The following is a 17,559-nucleotide window of genomic DNA, read 5'->3' as shown; positions in this document are numbered from 1 at the left end:
ACTGTCACTGTTCATACAGAAAAGAAAAAAAATTCGATGAAAAAAGTGCAAAATGTAGAGTTGAACAGCTGTGACTTTTGTACAAATGTGGTTTTTTCTCCTCTTTTGTGAAATTATGTCTGCAGGGTACATTTTGGTTTCAATGGCAGTTACACAATTTGCTTAACTAGCTAGTCCAGAAGACACAATTTCCTGGAACAGCTTTCATGCAAAGCTGCCTCCTCTGGCACAGACGGAGAAGCAAACCATATAACTACAGTTAAAATGATAGTGGGGACTGACAGATGTGATTTTCATGGAAAGGTTTTACAAGTTTTCCATGTGATGTCACACATCTGCTACTATAAAATGCTACTTGTATACAATTCCAGAAAGCCTGAAAGATACTGCATAATATCTTCAATGTAACATTAAATGTAAAAGGAAAATCACATTCATTTCACAGTTAATGATGGGTATTCGTCATGATGGAGCAAGTTGGAAGGTGGCTGGAGAGGAGTCCAGCACAGTATCTTAAGTATGTTTTTCTCCTTCATGGCTTTGAGTAGTTTTCTGAATTTTCCCAGAAAAACTTCCTAACTTTAGGATTTTTTTTCAAATCAGCATGAATGTAAAATATTTCCAAATAGAAATAAACAGAAAAGAATATCCTTTTATTTTTTTTAAGATTTTATTTATTTATTCATGAGAGACACAGAGAAAGAGGCAGAGACACAGGCAGAGGGAGAAGCAGCCTCCATGCAGGAAGCCCGACATAGGACTCTATCCCAGCTCTCCAGGATCACGCCCCAGGCCGAAGGCAGGTGCTAAACTGCTGAGCCACCCAGGGATCCCCAAGAATATCCTTTTAAACCCTGTTTGTTCTTACAGAATTTTTTTTCCAAGAGTGAAAGTCTAATTTTTCAGACTTTCAGCTTTTCCTGTTGATCTTCAAACACTGGCAAACTTTTCTTGATATTTTTTAAGTAGGCATTTAACAAAGAAATCCTTTCCCCAACTTACAATTTTGTGACATAGAAGATAATAAACTGGAGTACCATTGTTGGTGAAGTTGTTCAGTGGTATTCTATGCTAAAGTGAGCTTTAAATCTTGTAAATAGCACTTGGTCATATCAATTATTGCCATTTAGTAGCCAAAAGGATGGGCTGCAGAGTGTCACAGGATACCAGCCTTGCAGCTTTCCAGCTGTGAGATCTCAAGCAGACAGGTTATGCAGAAGGAGGATGAAGAGGAGGAGAAGGAGAGAGAAGGGAGGAGAGGAAGACTTTTTATTGTGCAATTACCACATGCCAAGTAGTATTCTAAGTGCTTTACATATACTAGCTCATTTAATCCTCACCAAAAACAACAACAACAAAACAGTAAAGTTTGTACTGTTATCCTATTTCATAAAGAAACTGAGGTACAGATAGTATTACAAGTGCTAAATAATAGAGCCAGAATTTGAACCTGGATAGTCTCACTCCACAGCTGGTGTTTAGCAATCAACAGATATGTAATAAGTGCTCAATAAATGCTATTTTTATCTTCTGTATCCCAACAATATGGATAAGTCTTCTCCTTATGGCATTACTTCTGTAGCTCATTCATAATTACAATATACCTCAAAAAGTGAACAATTCTAAGGCAAATTATTTGATTTGTAAGAAATATGTAATTTAATCTCATGGTAAGAGCATGCCACGTGGAATAAAGAATACTGTTCCTTTAGAATTAGTGATGATTCCATAAACCCTTGAAATGATAAAGCAAAGACTGATGTTTCTGTGGCTTCCAAAAGGGTTGAGGTTTCAGAGTAATCCGTAAGGATGTTATTTTTGTCATAATTATCTATAGTACATGTCATCTTATATAGCTGGGGATTTGTGAAAGTAATAATAGAAATAGTAATGTTTAAGGCACTATTTTAACTTTTAATGTGCTTTCACATCCATTATCCAAATGACAGTAACAATATTTACAACAGGGAACCAGTCCTTTGAGGACTTCATTGAGTTCTCCAAGGGCAAATGGCTAGTAAGGTTGATGCTTGATGAGGTCTGATGCCCTATAGAGCTAAGAGAGACCATTCAGTAGAGTAGCAATTTACATTAATATAAAATGTCTGTACTTTACAAAATATTTTCTCATACTTCTTAAACAAGCATTAATCAGTTCACTTCACAAGCAAAAGGAACAACTATATTTAAATAAATACTGAATATCTGATCTCTTCTGAACTATAGGCAGCTCTTTTTTGCTAAGTCAGCAGACTTCCATTTTTACCTTGTTTGTGTGAGCCAGGCCAATTTCATCCTCTGTGGTATCACTCCTTTCAGCCTGTGAAACAAGCAATCTAGCCTCTTAAGTGAAGGGCACGCTAGCTCCATGCATATGCTCTTTACATTACATTAACATCTCTGATAGTTTGTAACTGGCGATTCCTAATTACTTACTGTTATGATATAAATTTCAACTGGCTATTAATTTACTTTCCTAACACTGTGGTTCAACTGCAGATTAGTAGAAGGCCTTATGGCTTTCTTTTACTCTTTATGCCAGGGTCCTTCAAATTTTTTAAATTGCAATCCATTCAATCAAAATGAAGTCCCATGTCCAGTCTTCTTACCACTACTCTCCAGTCAGGCTCTGAATGCACACCCCTCATCTACCCCTTACCTGAGATTGGAGATAATTTTTTCATGTTGTGAGGCCCTTCACCACTGCTGGTTCATTCTCATATGATCAAAATATGTTCTATATTCTAGTTACCCTCTCCTCCCCTGAATGCCTTTTCAAATGAAGGAAAGAAAACTTGACTCCGTAATTAAAAACACACTTTTTAGCAACTGTTTGATCTCATATTTATTTTGTTTGATCTCGTATTTAACAAATCTTTGGGTCACAGATAAAGAGTGTTTTCAACATCCAGAGATTTAAATTGGTTTAATTGCAGGTGGAATTTTACAAATAGCCATGAATTATTCACCCTTGGCATCAGAGTTACATATAAATGTTTTTTAAAAATATACAATTTTTACAATTCTAGTGGATTGTTTTCTTTGTCTTAAAGTCAGTAAAAAAGCCAAAGGAATCATTACTCCAGCATCAACTTTTTTTGAGAATATATTTGCAAATATATTCATAAACACTTTGGGGAGAGTTGTTTGTTTCTAGGCATTTTTATAATGAATCTAGCAAATTAAATTGGGCTCTTGTTTTGGTGCATCTGCAGAGGTTAAGCATAGGCACATAACCCGGTAGCACACAAGGCAGCACAAAACAGGGGGACTTAGTGTAGAGGCAGCAATGTGAGGGACAGAGTCCCTGAGCCCTCATCATCTCAAGGAGAGAGGGCAGGAGTGGTCTGAACTGGAAACACCATGTTGTGTGCTCCTGAGGAAAGACCATTCTTCCTTCTTCCTCATTTTTATAGGACCATGAGAACTTGAAACTGGTCTTTTGAAGTCAGGGAAGACAGCCTGGGGGACTGCTGCTCAAGTGAGTCGCAAACTTTTGAGATAGATATGAGTTGTGTGGACCCAGATATGAGCTGAGAAGACCCAGAGCCCTGTGGGAAGAGCTGTCCCTCCTGCTGCAGGAGGGGACTCCAGTCCAGTGTGGTTCATAGCGAGGCAACCCAGAGAAAGCTGCCACCATCTTTCACTGAACAATCCTGCTTGCCTCTTGCCGAGGGAATGTCATGTGACACATACAGAGATCATTGTTATTATTCTATAATTTGTACAACAGTTAGTTTATATAGCTTAGTTATTCTCTCTTTGGATGAAACATGCCAGGCTTCTTGTGGGTGAGCTGTGGATTGTTGTCTCATGCTACCAATCTGTATCATCGCACACTTTGGAGTCATATCTTAGACTGAGACTAAGTTCTAAAGTTAGCACATAAAGTGAAAATTGCACAGAGTCAAAATTATCCTAAAAATCCCTCAGGATCACAGCATGTTGAAAACTAGCATAGTGAAACAACACAACCATTTTTTCCCCTTTGGTGTTAGAAGAAAGATCTTTCTGGAATTAAAGTACTTGGCTGGCATTTAGGTCTTTTAGATCTTTAATAGATACATAAGTGGAATCATATTCAGCTTAGAGAGATGCCATACCAGCAGAGGGATGAGGGAGCTTGGTCAAACCAAGGAAGTAGCCAGCAGATGACATTCTTTGCACGGCCTATTATTGAATAAAATGGAGGATGGTCACCCTAAGTGGGTAAAATGTAATGCCTTCCACCCCCACATGAGAACTTTAATCTCCTCCTTTTCAGTATGCGGTTAATGTTTGTCAAAATTCATGCTATGTCAAAGACCATGATGTTAGTAATAGTTGTCCTTTTTGCATCCATGATTTTGAATTCACAGGCAAGTACAAAATTACACTTAACCTCCCCGGCTTTTATCTATCAAATGAGTGGTATGGATTAGGTGATTGCTAAGGTCTTTTCAGTTCAAGGAATATCCACTGCACCTGTGTTAACAAGAATAACTTTGGTCATTTTCCTGTGTGAGCTTCATTATTTCCTCATTATAACTGGTAATCAAAGAATACTTAAAATTTGGAAGCATTTTCTTTCCATTTCCACCTGTTATTTGGCTAGACAATAACATATATATTACCATTTTAAAATTTTTATTTTAATGGTTTTAACTACCCTATCACATGAGTGTTAGGAAAAGGTTTCCAGAAGGATGAATTATCATAATAGAATCTCCTTAAAAGCTATGAAAAACAATATAAATGTACTTGGTATCAACAGACATGAGATGATGTTACAATTGCTGTGAAAAGGGCAAAAAGATAAAGATAAGCTTATAAACAAAACCTCATGGTAAGAACTATATTTTTCACCATTATCGAGGCTGAACTCATTCGAAGAGAATACTATTGTCCCTTTTTTTATGATTTTAAGCAACATTGTTAAACATTATTACTAGCGTTTAACAGGCGACTTCGTATTTAAGTAGATGAAATTGTATTACAATAGACTCAACTAATTGTGTAATAGAAACAGATGGATTACAAAAAGTTTTATTATCAAATTTCACGTTTAAATTCAATCTAGCTAAGTAGGATGAACTTTAAAATTGTCAAGGAAAAAAATTATTCTGTGGCTTAGAAGAATAATTGTAGGCAAAAGACAGTCAATTTGCTATGATAAACCAATAAAATTAGTTTTGCACTAATTTAGTCTAGAAGAAACCCACCACTAGGTGTGTAGTTTCTGACAGCTTGTTAAGTACCATGTGTTAAGGTTGTCATATGTTAAAACATTAGTTTAAATTTCCATGAAGCACAACACTCCTGTATGGAGGCTGACGAAGTCCCCTCATCCTGTTTTTACTTCACTTTCTTTAGTTTTGAGTGAAAAAAAAGAAGTGTATATATATTTTTTCAGATAGATAAAACAATAGGAATGATTTGTCCTTCTTTTCTCTGTAATATTACTTAGTAATTTAGTTTGTGGCATTGACTTAATGTGTAACTACTTCGTGACTATTAGCCCAGAAAAAAAGTGATATTCATAGCTACCAGTTAGTCAGCACTTGCTAGGTTGTTGGTGAGGACAGCAGAACGTGCAGGTGGCTCCCCGCGCCCCTGTTATTCCTCAGGAGTCCACAGCTTACAGGTACCTAATATGTGAGTGTCAGGGGGAGAGTTCACCAGCATTCCCTGTTCCACTGTGCTACCATATAAGGAATTTCTTGCTGAGTAAGTATCTCATTTTCATTTCTTATTGTATCACTGGACCTCAGCAGGACCTAACATGCCCTTTTCAAAATCTGAGACAAGTCATGCATATTTGTTTTATTGACTACTTCGTTCTCACTCACATACAACTTTAACCTATTCATAAACATTAATGCAGAATCATCTTATTATCAATATCATAATTGCCAGAGACATGGCCCACCTTCAACTTCCAGAGTTTTAAGGGCACAGTTCTAGAAAATTGAGTTAGGATTAACCCTAAAGGAATTTAAAAGACAATCCTTGAAGGAGACTCTTCTGGCTTGAAAAACACTCTATGCAAAGCCAGGGATCCTGGGAGGGTTCCACCCATGTTCTCATTACCACTCAACTTTTCACAGTATGCAAAACATACACGTGCTTGTGCGTACACACAAAAGCCCATATTTGTGTGTACATAATCTTTGGGTTCTTTAAAAAAGAACCAAAATCATTTAATAACCAACATAATGTGCCTTCAAAATGTTTGCCTTCAGAAAATCAGCAGGTAATATACCATCCGGCAAAGGTTACCAGTTTCACAGTGAATCCTGGGAAAAAGAAATTCAGTATCACGTCACCAAAATAAATTAAAGATAACCGAACACAGCCTATGCCTATATATATATATATATATATATATATATATATATATATATATATATATATATAAAGTCATTTGAAAAGTAAGTGTCTCTTTGTGTCAGAACCACATAAATCAGTGTTGTTGGGTTTGGTACTACACAGAGCTGGATGTGAATCATACATCTGCCCCTTACTATGAGATCTGCAGAAAATCCTTTACCCTTGTTGAGGAACAGGTGAATTAAAAGTAAGGAACCCCTTTAATTGAGGGTTTGGCATATAGTATTTGCTCAGTGAAGATTAGTTCCCATCCCCCTCTACCATTCACCATTTCCCTTTATTTTCTCCTTTCTTTACAAGGCTGATGATGTTCATTCTCTAAACGGTTGTTCCTTTCACCAAATTGTGGCATCAATCAAATAATTTAAATCAGAACAAGAACTAAGTAACTTTAAAAGTGTTCTAAATGGAATGTTGTCCCAAAATATTCAACATCACACCTTTCATCTTCTTTATTTAGAGATTCGGAATGAAAAATTCAAACTCAAAAAAAAAATACAAACTCAGTCCAACGTGGGGGCCTTAATTTGCCAAACTTACACGTGTATTATGAAAAGGAACAAACACATTATGTGAAGATACATACCCCATTACAGCGACAATGAAACGACCATCTAATCTGTATGAAACTTTGCTCTTCCAGTAACTGGCACAGTTTTAGACATAGCGTGCTAACTAGGTAAAACTATGCAACCATGCCTGTCCCCCAAAAAGCAGTCTATTGAAAACAACAGTGAAGGAATTCATTTCCCCCTTCTTTACTCTTGGTTCTGCTGAACCTTTATCCTTTCTTCCCACTACTTTTTCCCCCATGCCTTTCTTCCCAGGGTCCTTAAATTCTCAGAATGAGAGCCTCCTGCCCACACTCAGGCCCCACCATATCACAATAAAAGTATTTTCCAAGTATCAAAATAAAAATGTTTTTTTTAAATTTTGTCAGGTTTTCTAGTTCTTCCTGCATTACTCTCTAGCATGTAAAAGGAATTGCTATGTATTTTATTTCCCCTGGTCCAGGCAGTAATAAAGACCCAATAGTCAAGCATGATATTTTTTTAAATATTTTTCTTACTATGGTTATTGGACCTGGAAACTTTGAGAGTTTTGGTATTATATGGAATTGGAATTATCTTCATATCCTGTTGACTGTGAGAATTGGCCACAGTCCTGCCCTACTCTTGCCCATCTCTCTTTATTAGCACTCTTTCCCTGGCTTCCTCCTTCCTGGATAATTGCAGACATCAGTGATGCTGCCTGCATGATTCTTCACGACTCTGAGTGTCTTTAAAATTCTCTGACACTCCTTCTAGCCAGGCTCCAAAGTATTCCTGTATCGTTGGCTGAGTATGTCTATCATTATTTATGAGTGATGTATGGAATTCAGCGGGCTTAGACTATAGCGTGACTTCACATTTTAACAGCTCATGTGTAATTAATTAATCCATAAGAACCCAGTTCAACATAGAGTGTATTACAGGTCAGATTATTTTCAGCAACGATACTGTCTAGTTCTCTGGACGATATGATTCTTTATCGTCCTGGAGCATCTCTTACTCATCCTCATAGCCCCGGCTAAGAACAATACCTAGTGCATTGGAAGTGGCCAGTGAATGATGCTGAAATGATTGACAATTCTAGGGAGCACCACAACTTTCCTATTTGGTTGATATGGTAAAATTCATAATATGCCCCCCCCGCCCACGTTCAGGAATAAGTCACATCCTCCATGATGGAGACTTTCAGAGCTACACCTGTCCATTACACTAAAGTCATAATGGAAGTAGGTAGACTTTCTGACAAAACCACACCCACCATGATTTACAACTAGTTTCTCAGTCTTATAGCTTTCATTGCCTCGCTCTGTCTCCCACTCCCACACCAGCCACAGGCAATCACGTGCATGTGTGTATTCACTAGATTATCCTCTAGCTAAGCAAAATTGAATACTCCTGAACACCTTTGTATCCACTATATCCACTACTCTCTCCCTAAAATGCCCCCTCTCCATCTGGCAAAATGCATTCTAGAATCTGCTCCAGTGTTGCTTTTTTGTGTGTGTATGTGAGGCTTTCCCTGAACGATCAGACTAAGTTGTCTTTTCTCCTTGTCCTGATTTACCAGGACTCTCTCAATTTTACAACTGAAAGTCTCATCACGTCACATGATAAGCACTGAGTACTATATGCAACTGACGAATCACTGAACTCTACATCTGAAACTAATGATGCACACTATATGTTGGCTAATTGAATTTACATTTTAAAAAAAAAGAGTAAAAAAAAAACCCCAAAAAACCAAAAAACCCCTGGAAGTCTCATGCCCTGGGAAATCCCTTAGTTCTAGGAAACTGAGGTGGTGGGTCCCCCGACTTGTGTGTCTCCCCAGGAAAATAATGCGCTCAGCTGGTGAGGGGATTGTGTCATATTCATGTTTGTGTGCCCTAGTGCCTAGAAATCTGATGAATTAAATGACCTTCCATATGAGACTTGAAGGACAAAGCCATTCAATCAGTGTTGGAAGAGGATGTATTAGTCTTGTCTCTTAATACAGAAAAATCCTGGAATAGTGTAGTCTTCTGGTTTCCCTCTAGATAAGTTCTATTTTACCTCTAATTTTGTAACTCACTGCTTATGCTCAATTGAGAAGCCAAAGTTTAGAAATACCTTTGATGATAATAGTATTGCACCTAGCAATAACGTTTAAGAAAGATATTTATTGGAATGAGAAGGGATGGATAGAACATTTTTATGTTATTTTTTATTAGTTTCAGAGGTAGAATTTAGCGATTCATCAGTAGAAAACGTTTTTAAATGCATGCCCAGTGGTTCTAAAATTTTGAAAAATGAGTCTGTGTATCTTGTAGGTCCTGGGGTCTTCATGACATGATTGGCAGGGCACATTGCTATTTCTGCCAGAAGTAAAATTATCAAGTTGTCTGTGTAATTGGTAGATAGTAATGGTTAAGTGATAAATACTCCTTATGTGTAAAATACATATTACAGGCCAGGGTCTTAACTAAGTAACTTAGTACTACTACTACTGGAGAAGGGAAGAGAGAATTCACTTATCTGAAAAATACATCCACATTTGGGAAGGTCAGGCTCATGAGGGATGGAGGACAGACTCCTTAGCCATCAGAGTTGCAGCAATAATATATGGATACTCTCCTCTGTTGGCTATGAGTCCACCTCCCACCTGGACACCAAATCCCCAGGTCAGACACTCTCGTCCAGGAGGAGTAGGAGCAGGTAACATGTGAATAACTCAATCTGCCCACCCACATTCACAAAGCAAACGCACATTACCCTCAGGTAAGTCGGGAATAATGAATGGACATTTATACAGAGAAAATTATCACTTAAGTGTTAGAACTGCAAAGAAATCTTTCAGGAGGTGGGATTCAATTATTCTGTTAAAAAAATGTTCCAAGTAAAATAGATTCAATTCTTCCATTTATCCAAAGCTCAAATTTTAAAATAAAGTGTATTTAAAACATTCGTCTTTAGACTAGTACTTTTAAAATTTAGCTTTTCAAAGCACTGTAAGGCATACTTTGTATTATGTAAGCCCTATTTTATAATTCTTTTTGTTCCGGTCTTATCTCCCCTATTACACTTCATCTTTGATTGATCTTTGCCCCTCCTTGCACCATCTTCCATAGTGCCAAGCACAGAGTATTTGAGAAACAAATATTTGATGAATCACGATAGCATTGATTGACTACTTATATCCAGCTACTGGTCTGAAGTGATTTATTCATTTAAATTCATTGAATGTGCACAACTCTATGAAAAACAACTCTACTTTTATACCAACTTTCCAGATGAAAAATTCTGAAGCACAAAGAGTGTAAATGATGTCCTCAAGGTCACACATTTAGGATGTGATGGGGCTTGGGTGGGAATCCCAGCAAGATGACTATAGTTACTAAGCTCTTAATAACTTCCCTGCCCTCCGGGGGGAAGGGAAAGTTGGCCCCAGGAGATCCCCAGAGGGTTATTATCCTCTCTTGGTTTCTAAAGCATGAAGTAGTTTTCACTACTTAAAACTTGATAGTGGAGAAAAGTTTTAAGGAGTCTTCTCAAGATTTATTTTAAAATGAATGAAGTATACATAGAGTGGGTGCAATGTTTATCTTTGCCAATGCAGTTGCAGTCTAGGGGTTCAGATGTGAGGAGGTAATAGGCAGACTTTCCTGACTGCCCAGAAGTGGGGGAATCAAAACTGGGGTCACAGAATACCCAGGGAATTCCAAGCAACCAGGAAATTCATACTCTGATTTCATACGGGAATTATTTTGTTTTATTTTGTTTTTTTTAATAGTCCAAGTAAAATAGATTTTTGGAAGCCCTCAAAGGAGCTTACATAGAAGGAATGATATACTGAGCCACAACCACAAATCCCAAGCCAATCTCCCCACATCCAGTGCTGAGTGGATGCCTTTCTGGGCCCCCCTCATTTCATCCCTAACATAGTGCTTTTCCATAGGAGCACAAGATAGCAGTTGCTACTTATCAGCTTCTCAGATCCAAATCTTCCATCACCATAGTGGGCTGACCTTTTCACCTATCACAAAAATGTCTTGGAAGATTCTCTGTTTTGAAGGATTTCGTGAGTCTTCACCCAGAGGCAGATTGGCTGTATCACATACATTGGCCCTAAGCTTCACATCAAGTTCTGTCACAAGATGGATTTTAGGGGAGACTTAAACTGGAAACCTGGGAGATCTCCCACTTTTCATGGGTGCCCACCTCCCACCCATGCGCTTACTCAATAAATACATACTGAGCACTGGCCACCTCATGTCTTAGAGTAGTTAGCATAGCCACTTTGACCACCTTGCAAATATTTCACCTGTGGTACAATCTCCATTTGAAAGCTGCTCTCTTCTCTCTCACATATCAAACCAACGATCCATTTCTAAACTGCCAACTAAAGTCAAGATTGGTGGGATAATAGCCAATGGGTACAAAAGATGCCATTTGCAACAATCTACTAAAGTGCCCCTCTCCAAAAACCCAGGAGAAGCAAGGTGAGGCATGAAGAGGCCGGAATATGGTGGGAACACTGGGAGTGGGGGTCAAATAATGGCCTTGAAGACCAGCAGACCTGTCCTGTGCATACTCACAGGCTTAGGAAGTACAACTTTACTCCTGTGTCTTCCATCCCCTCAGTGAAGGAGGTGACAGTCAAACAGGACGCTGACGTGGGACTACTTTTGGCAGTATATCATCCCATCAGCTACAAATATTTAAATATTTTTTCCCCTCCGTGCATGTTATGAAACTTCCAATATCAGAAGTGCTCTCTTCTGGAGCCACAATAGCATTTCGTAGTACTCCCCAAGGCCACATACCGAAAAAGAGACTTCCACATAAATCTTAATCAGGCAAGAAACTCTTTTTTGCACCTTCTCAGCTTCTAACTCAAGAGGAGATTGCAGCCCTCATGGCACAATAGTGTTACCTGGGAAACTTTTTTAATGCCAATGCCTGTACCTCATTCTGAGATAATGGCCCTGTTGATTTAGGGTAGGCCTGAGTCTTTTCCGTTTTTGCTTTTTGTTCATTTGCTTGTTTTTAAGCTCCTCAGGTTCATTTAGAACTACAAAGCACTTCCATATTGTGGCAGTTTCCCTGCCCTAGTGAAAGGAGGGGGTTAAGCTGCAAATGGGGGAACAGGAGGGTAAAGAGAAAAGGCAGTAGAATTCCATCCTTGAACATCCTGATCCTTTCGCCATTCCAACATGGAAGCATCTCACATCAGCACTCCTTTCTTTTGTGAAGGGTAAATGGGGTTGTTAGGATATACCCACTGCAGAATATGGTTTTCATCCCCTTAGCTCGTACCACCTAAAGATTAATACAGTATGACAATAGACCAGATATAATTACAGGGTAAGGACTCTTGGTAGCACCCCAGGTTCCATTTTATATGGAAGCAAGATAAAATAGCTAGCAATTATCTCACAGAGCCTAAACAATGAGAAGGATGATAGCATGTGTCATTCCCATGCTTTATACACATTGTAAGACCCCCAAATCCTTGCTAAAAGGACTTGAAACTATTCATTTTGGAAGCACAGAAAGAGAAAGCTTTCTTTTTCAGCTACAATCATACTTCCTTGGGATAGGCCTTTCTAAGCTTGGAAGCATTTAAGTTTTAAAAAATGCCTTCACTTGTGACAATGTGAATGTTCTGCAGTAATTAGTTTAGGATACTAAAGCCACACCCAGCTTCCATTGTTTGTGGAGTACAAGTCATGCCAGACTAGTTCACTGGTATTTTCATTCTCTGTGAATTCTAGAAACTCACTTTGATGGTGAATGGAGTATTTTCAAAATAGTGTCCATGAAGCCAGTGGGTACATATTGACTTTTCTAAGGAAATACTTAGAATATGCAGGTGGCAGTTGGAGGAACCCAACTGTATATAGAAATGCATCCCAGAATGGTCTTGTATTGTATTTTCTGAGGCTAAAGTTCCTCGGGTGATGAACAGTGACCTAGCAGAACAGAAATAGGACAGGGAATGAAGAGACCAAATCCTAGTACACTTCAAAGCTGCTTCTTGGTTGCTCAAAACTGCTAACGTGTATTGGTAAACAAGTCTTAAAACACACACTCCTCACTTAGCTATTTAACAAAGTATCGTCTTTCACTGTGTCCAATGCTTAGGATACAAAGATGAACACATAGAACCTGTATATGGATGTGCATAATCTATAGAAGGAAATAAACATGAAAATCAATTATTAAAATACAGTATGATAAGGTTATGATAGCTTGTGAAATTATCATTTAGGATATTAGGATCAGCGAAAGCTCTCCATCCAAGACTTGGAAAAAAAATTGAAGACTTGGTAACAGGAATAGTATGTCCTCTGAATGTCTTGGGTTTAATTTAAATACTCTGATAACCAGTTTCTCTCTCCCATTGAATTAGCAGCTTGAAAACTCAAAGCTAATTTGTAACAATGCTGGTAAACAAGTAGGACCCTATATTATCAATTCTATTGACTTTCTACCTAGATTCAACTAATGTCACCCTGATTTTGTTTACTTTCTGTTGTTTTGTTCCTTAAAAGTGCCACAAATCCTCTTTGTGAGGGGACAGGTTATAAGAAAATAAATAAATAAATAAACTGTGGCAAGAGAAGTCTGTTCAAGGTTTTATGAGAGCCAAGGGGAAGAGCGTAGCAGGCTGGCAGTGTTGCTAGGGGAGGCCAGGAGAGGAGTTATAGCACAGATGGGAAAAGCATCATAATAATAATGACCCTGACAGCAGTACTTATTAATAATAGTAATAAAGAATAGCCAGACCTTCAAGAATAAACAATAACTAGACCTTACAATTGTGGGGTCCTCTGTATGTATCTGTGCTTTGCAAACATTATTTCTCTGATCTTCACAGCAATCCCAACAAACAGATATTAATGTCCCTATTTTACACATGAGAATATTGATGTCTATGGAGGTGAGTAATTTGTGCAAAATGCCACCTCGAGCCCAGGTCGTCTTGTTTCAAATGATGCAATATTGCTACCCTGAAGCTCGCATGGAAGGATGAAGGGATTGACACGGTGTTGTCAATAAGAGTAGCTCCAAATATGTCCAAAAAAGGCATGTGGGGATACAGCCAAAGGGGAAGCTACAAAGATAAGGAAGGGCCAAGTCAGGAATAATATTTCTTTAGGTTATAGGAAGATTTCAAAGGATTTTAATAAGAAGGTTACATGAAAATGGAGAAAAGGGAAGAGAGGCCTCAAACTCTGATCCTTCTGAAATCCAGGGTGGCTGTCAGAGTTTCCAGGGCAAAGAAGCTTTGAAATATCACGTGCCGTATTTCACTACATGCCACAGATCACAGTGACTCCTTGGGGCACAAGAGCATTACAATTGTATTTATTTCCAATGGGAAGTGATTTTACATAAGACAGATTTACTTTGAACTCTATCCTTGTAACTTCCATTACCTAAGAAAGTTGTCGTGAAGCACTTTCTTCCTAAAGAGCACCAGAGACAATGTTAGGGAAAGGGCCTAGTGCTCTTAAATACCACATCCCATGAAGCCTTTCTATGGACTCAAAATGCTGACAGTGATGATGATGAAAACATTGTGACGGTGGTGGCAGGTGGCTGCTGCTAGTTACTGAACTATGTTTGATCCCCTGTGCCAGCATTTACTACTTCATTGAACCCTCACAACCTCCCCAGGAGGAAGGCAATATTATGTCCATATGACAGGACAGATGAAGGTTTAATCACACAGCTAATCAAGTGGTAAAGCTAGATTTTGAATCCAGGGCCAAATGACTGCGAGCCTTGTGGCAGACAGCTACCCTACCCTGCCTCCTATGAGGAAGCAATGAGATACTGCAGTTATCTTATCATGTTTGTTTGTTTTTTAAGATTTATTTATTTATTCATGAGAGACACGCAGAGACATAGGCAGAGGGAGGAGCAGGCTCCATGCAGGGAACCTGATGCAGGACTCAATCCCAGGACCCCAGGATCATGACCTGAGCCAAAGGCAGACGCTCAACCACTGAGCCACCCAGCTGCCCCTCTTATCATGTTTCTGACAACTGCTTCTTTGTCTCACAGGAATTATCTGATTTACAATAATAGAAAATTGGTTTTGAAACACTCCTTCTTCTACCTCCTTTTCTTTCTTATACGTACTTTTAGAAGACATAATGAGAGGATTTGTGTGTTGTGTGTGATTTGTGTTGCACACACACACATTAAATATGTGTGCACATGGGGCGCCTGGGTGGCTCAGTCAATTAAGCGTCTGCTTTCAGCTCAAGTCATGTTCTTGAGGTCCTGGGATGGAGTCCTGCATCTGACTCCCGACTCAGCAGGGAGTCTGCTTCTCCCTCTCCCGCTGCCCCTCCCCCTTCCTTGTATGCTTGTTCTCTCTCTCTCTCTCTCAAATAAATAAAATCTTTAAAAATATATGTGTGCATTTACCAGTGTGAACTCATACATTGAAAAGAAAATGTGTGGTTAAGAATTGCATTTTTTTGGGTCAGATCTGTGCCTTGCCACTTCCTAGGCGTGAGATTTAGAGCAAGTCATCAGACCTTGTGTGTGTCAGTCTCATTGCCTTTAAAATAGCAATGATTCCAATTCAAGACTGTTGCTTAACTACATTGAGAAAATATATCTGCAGTACTTAGTAGCACAGAGTTATTTGGTCAGAATTGTTCATTCCTCTTCTAATTCCGCTTTGGTTTTCAGGCTTTCATGCATAATCCTATTTCTATTTGTACACAGACCAAAGACCAATGTATATGTGAGCCCTCTCTTGGGAGCATTCATATCCTAGAGAAAGAGCTATATGTCACTGCCACAAGGCAGAGTTGTTAGTTCCTTCCCTCTCCACTGACACGGAGCCCTAAATTTCATACAATAATTCATTAAACTGTAAGGAGACTATCAGGGATCCTTATACTATAAGCCCTCAGGCTAGCTGACCCACAGCTGCTCCAAGCCACTCTGAGTCTGATATCTATGAGTTTACATCTCATTATATCAAATGTGAATACTCTACTTTCGACTGATGAGCATTAACCCTCCTACAGGTATTCTATGACTTCCATTAATATCCTTGAGAGTCTTTCCTTCTGTATCCCAGCCCTTCAATCCAGGTCTGTCTGACACTAAAAAGTGTAGATGCTGGTTGCTAGTAATCCGTGAATTCAACTTACCTTGTTAGGTATGGAGACTTTGCAAAGCTTAGATGACACTCTTTGCAACACCATTCGGTATAAATTTCGTTGGTTGATCATTTATCTTAATGCATCAAACTCATGTCTAACAGAGTAGACCAGAAAGCAAGTGCACATTCTAGGTCTTTTGGTTGAATCATGCATAATTGAAACACAGTAACATATGATAGAGGCATTGAGATCTCTGCTCCTGTCACAGAAATGTGCTCTGTACACAGGCCAGCCCCAGCAGAGGCCTGACCTCGTGCCTGGCGGGGTACTTGATTAATCACATAAGGTGTCCCTTAATCGCCTGCTCTCTGTAGAGCTATACATATGTTCTCTTAAATGACTTTGCCCCACTGTTATCCTAATTTGAAATTTTATTTTTCAGCCACATAAACAGAAGAACACAGTTTGAAAACCCTGTCCTGGAAGCAAAAAGGAAGCTACAGCAGCATAACATGCCCCACACAGACCTGGGAACAAAGCCCCTGCAGGCGCCAGGTTTCCGAGGTGAGTACCACGTCCATCTGCACTGTTTCAAAGGGAAAAACTATCTACCAAACTGCTCTTCCAAATATGCCTTTAGCTTAGACTATTTCAAATAATCAATTTGCTTTCCCCAAGCCCCTCTATTAGCTTTAGCTGGATGTTTGCTCTGTCTCTAAACTAATGCACTTAGCAACCATGGATTAAATTAAAGCCTCTGGCAGTACCTTATAGGAATTTACAGCATGGTGCCAGGTGGAGACTAATGGGTTTTGACAGTGGTACTGTAAACTGCAGATTCATAGAGACTCGTAGGTGTGTCCTCAAAAGACCACGCAAAAGAATAAGGCTTGTTCTCCTTTATGACAGTAGCTGGCTCCTCGTCGACATTACCTAGGCCCACATGCACCTGCCCCCGCGCTGTCCCGGAGAGGTCGCGCAGCGTGAATGACTTGTCTTACTATCCGCGTGACCACGCGGGGAGGCCTTGGCCCTGCGGTAGGTCCGGGGCTGCTTGCTGCACTTGACCACACCTTGGAGCTACGTGGTGGGATGAGTAGCTGCACAAACTTTTCATGTCTTGTGGGCTCTTACTCGTAAATAAAAGCACGAATATCGCACCACTACAGCACAAAGTGCAATGAATGTAAAGGTCTCACAGTAACTTCTCTCTGATTGTAAATGTTACCTTCATAAAGGGAACATAGATGGTGAGGTTATAAGCATTTTCCATTTGCATTTCAAAGAAAAAGATGTAAAATAGACTTAAATATAAAATAGAGAATTATTATATTTAATCTTTTTAGTGCAGATCTGTGATGTAAAATTCTAATATGATGACTCATTATATCTATTACATATCATCCAAAATGTAACAGCAGCAAAAGCACCAAAATACTTAAGCTAAATCTCTATGTACAGTTTGGCTGTTACAAACATCAAATCATATCACTGAAAATGTAACAACTAAATGTATTTATGTGTGC

At 38.9% G+C, this 17,559-nt stretch overlaps 1 protein-coding gene across 1 annotated transcript in view; it reads left to right on the top strand.

Annotated features, from left to right (window-relative positions):
* Positions 1 to 17,559, top strand: part of MAGI2 (membrane associated guanylate kinase, WW and PDZ domain containing 2) — a 1,298,069-nt gene that overhangs the window by 999,648 nt on the left and 280,862 nt on the right. Inside the window, 1 exon segment of the mRNA XM_055301214.1 lies at positions 16,476 to 16,597. Coding sequence (XP_055157189.1) covers positions 16,476 to 16,597 — 122 coding nt within the window.

This window comes from Nyctereutes procyonoides, unplaced genomic scaffold (assembly GCF_905146905.1).
Source record: "Nyctereutes procyonoides isolate TBG_1078 unplaced genomic scaffold, NYPRO_anot_genome, whole genome shotgun sequence".
Taxonomy (NCBI): domain Eukaryota; kingdom Metazoa; phylum Chordata; class Mammalia; order Carnivora; family Canidae; genus Nyctereutes; species Nyctereutes procyonoides.
This window is presented reverse-complemented; position numbering and strand designations above follow the sequence as displayed.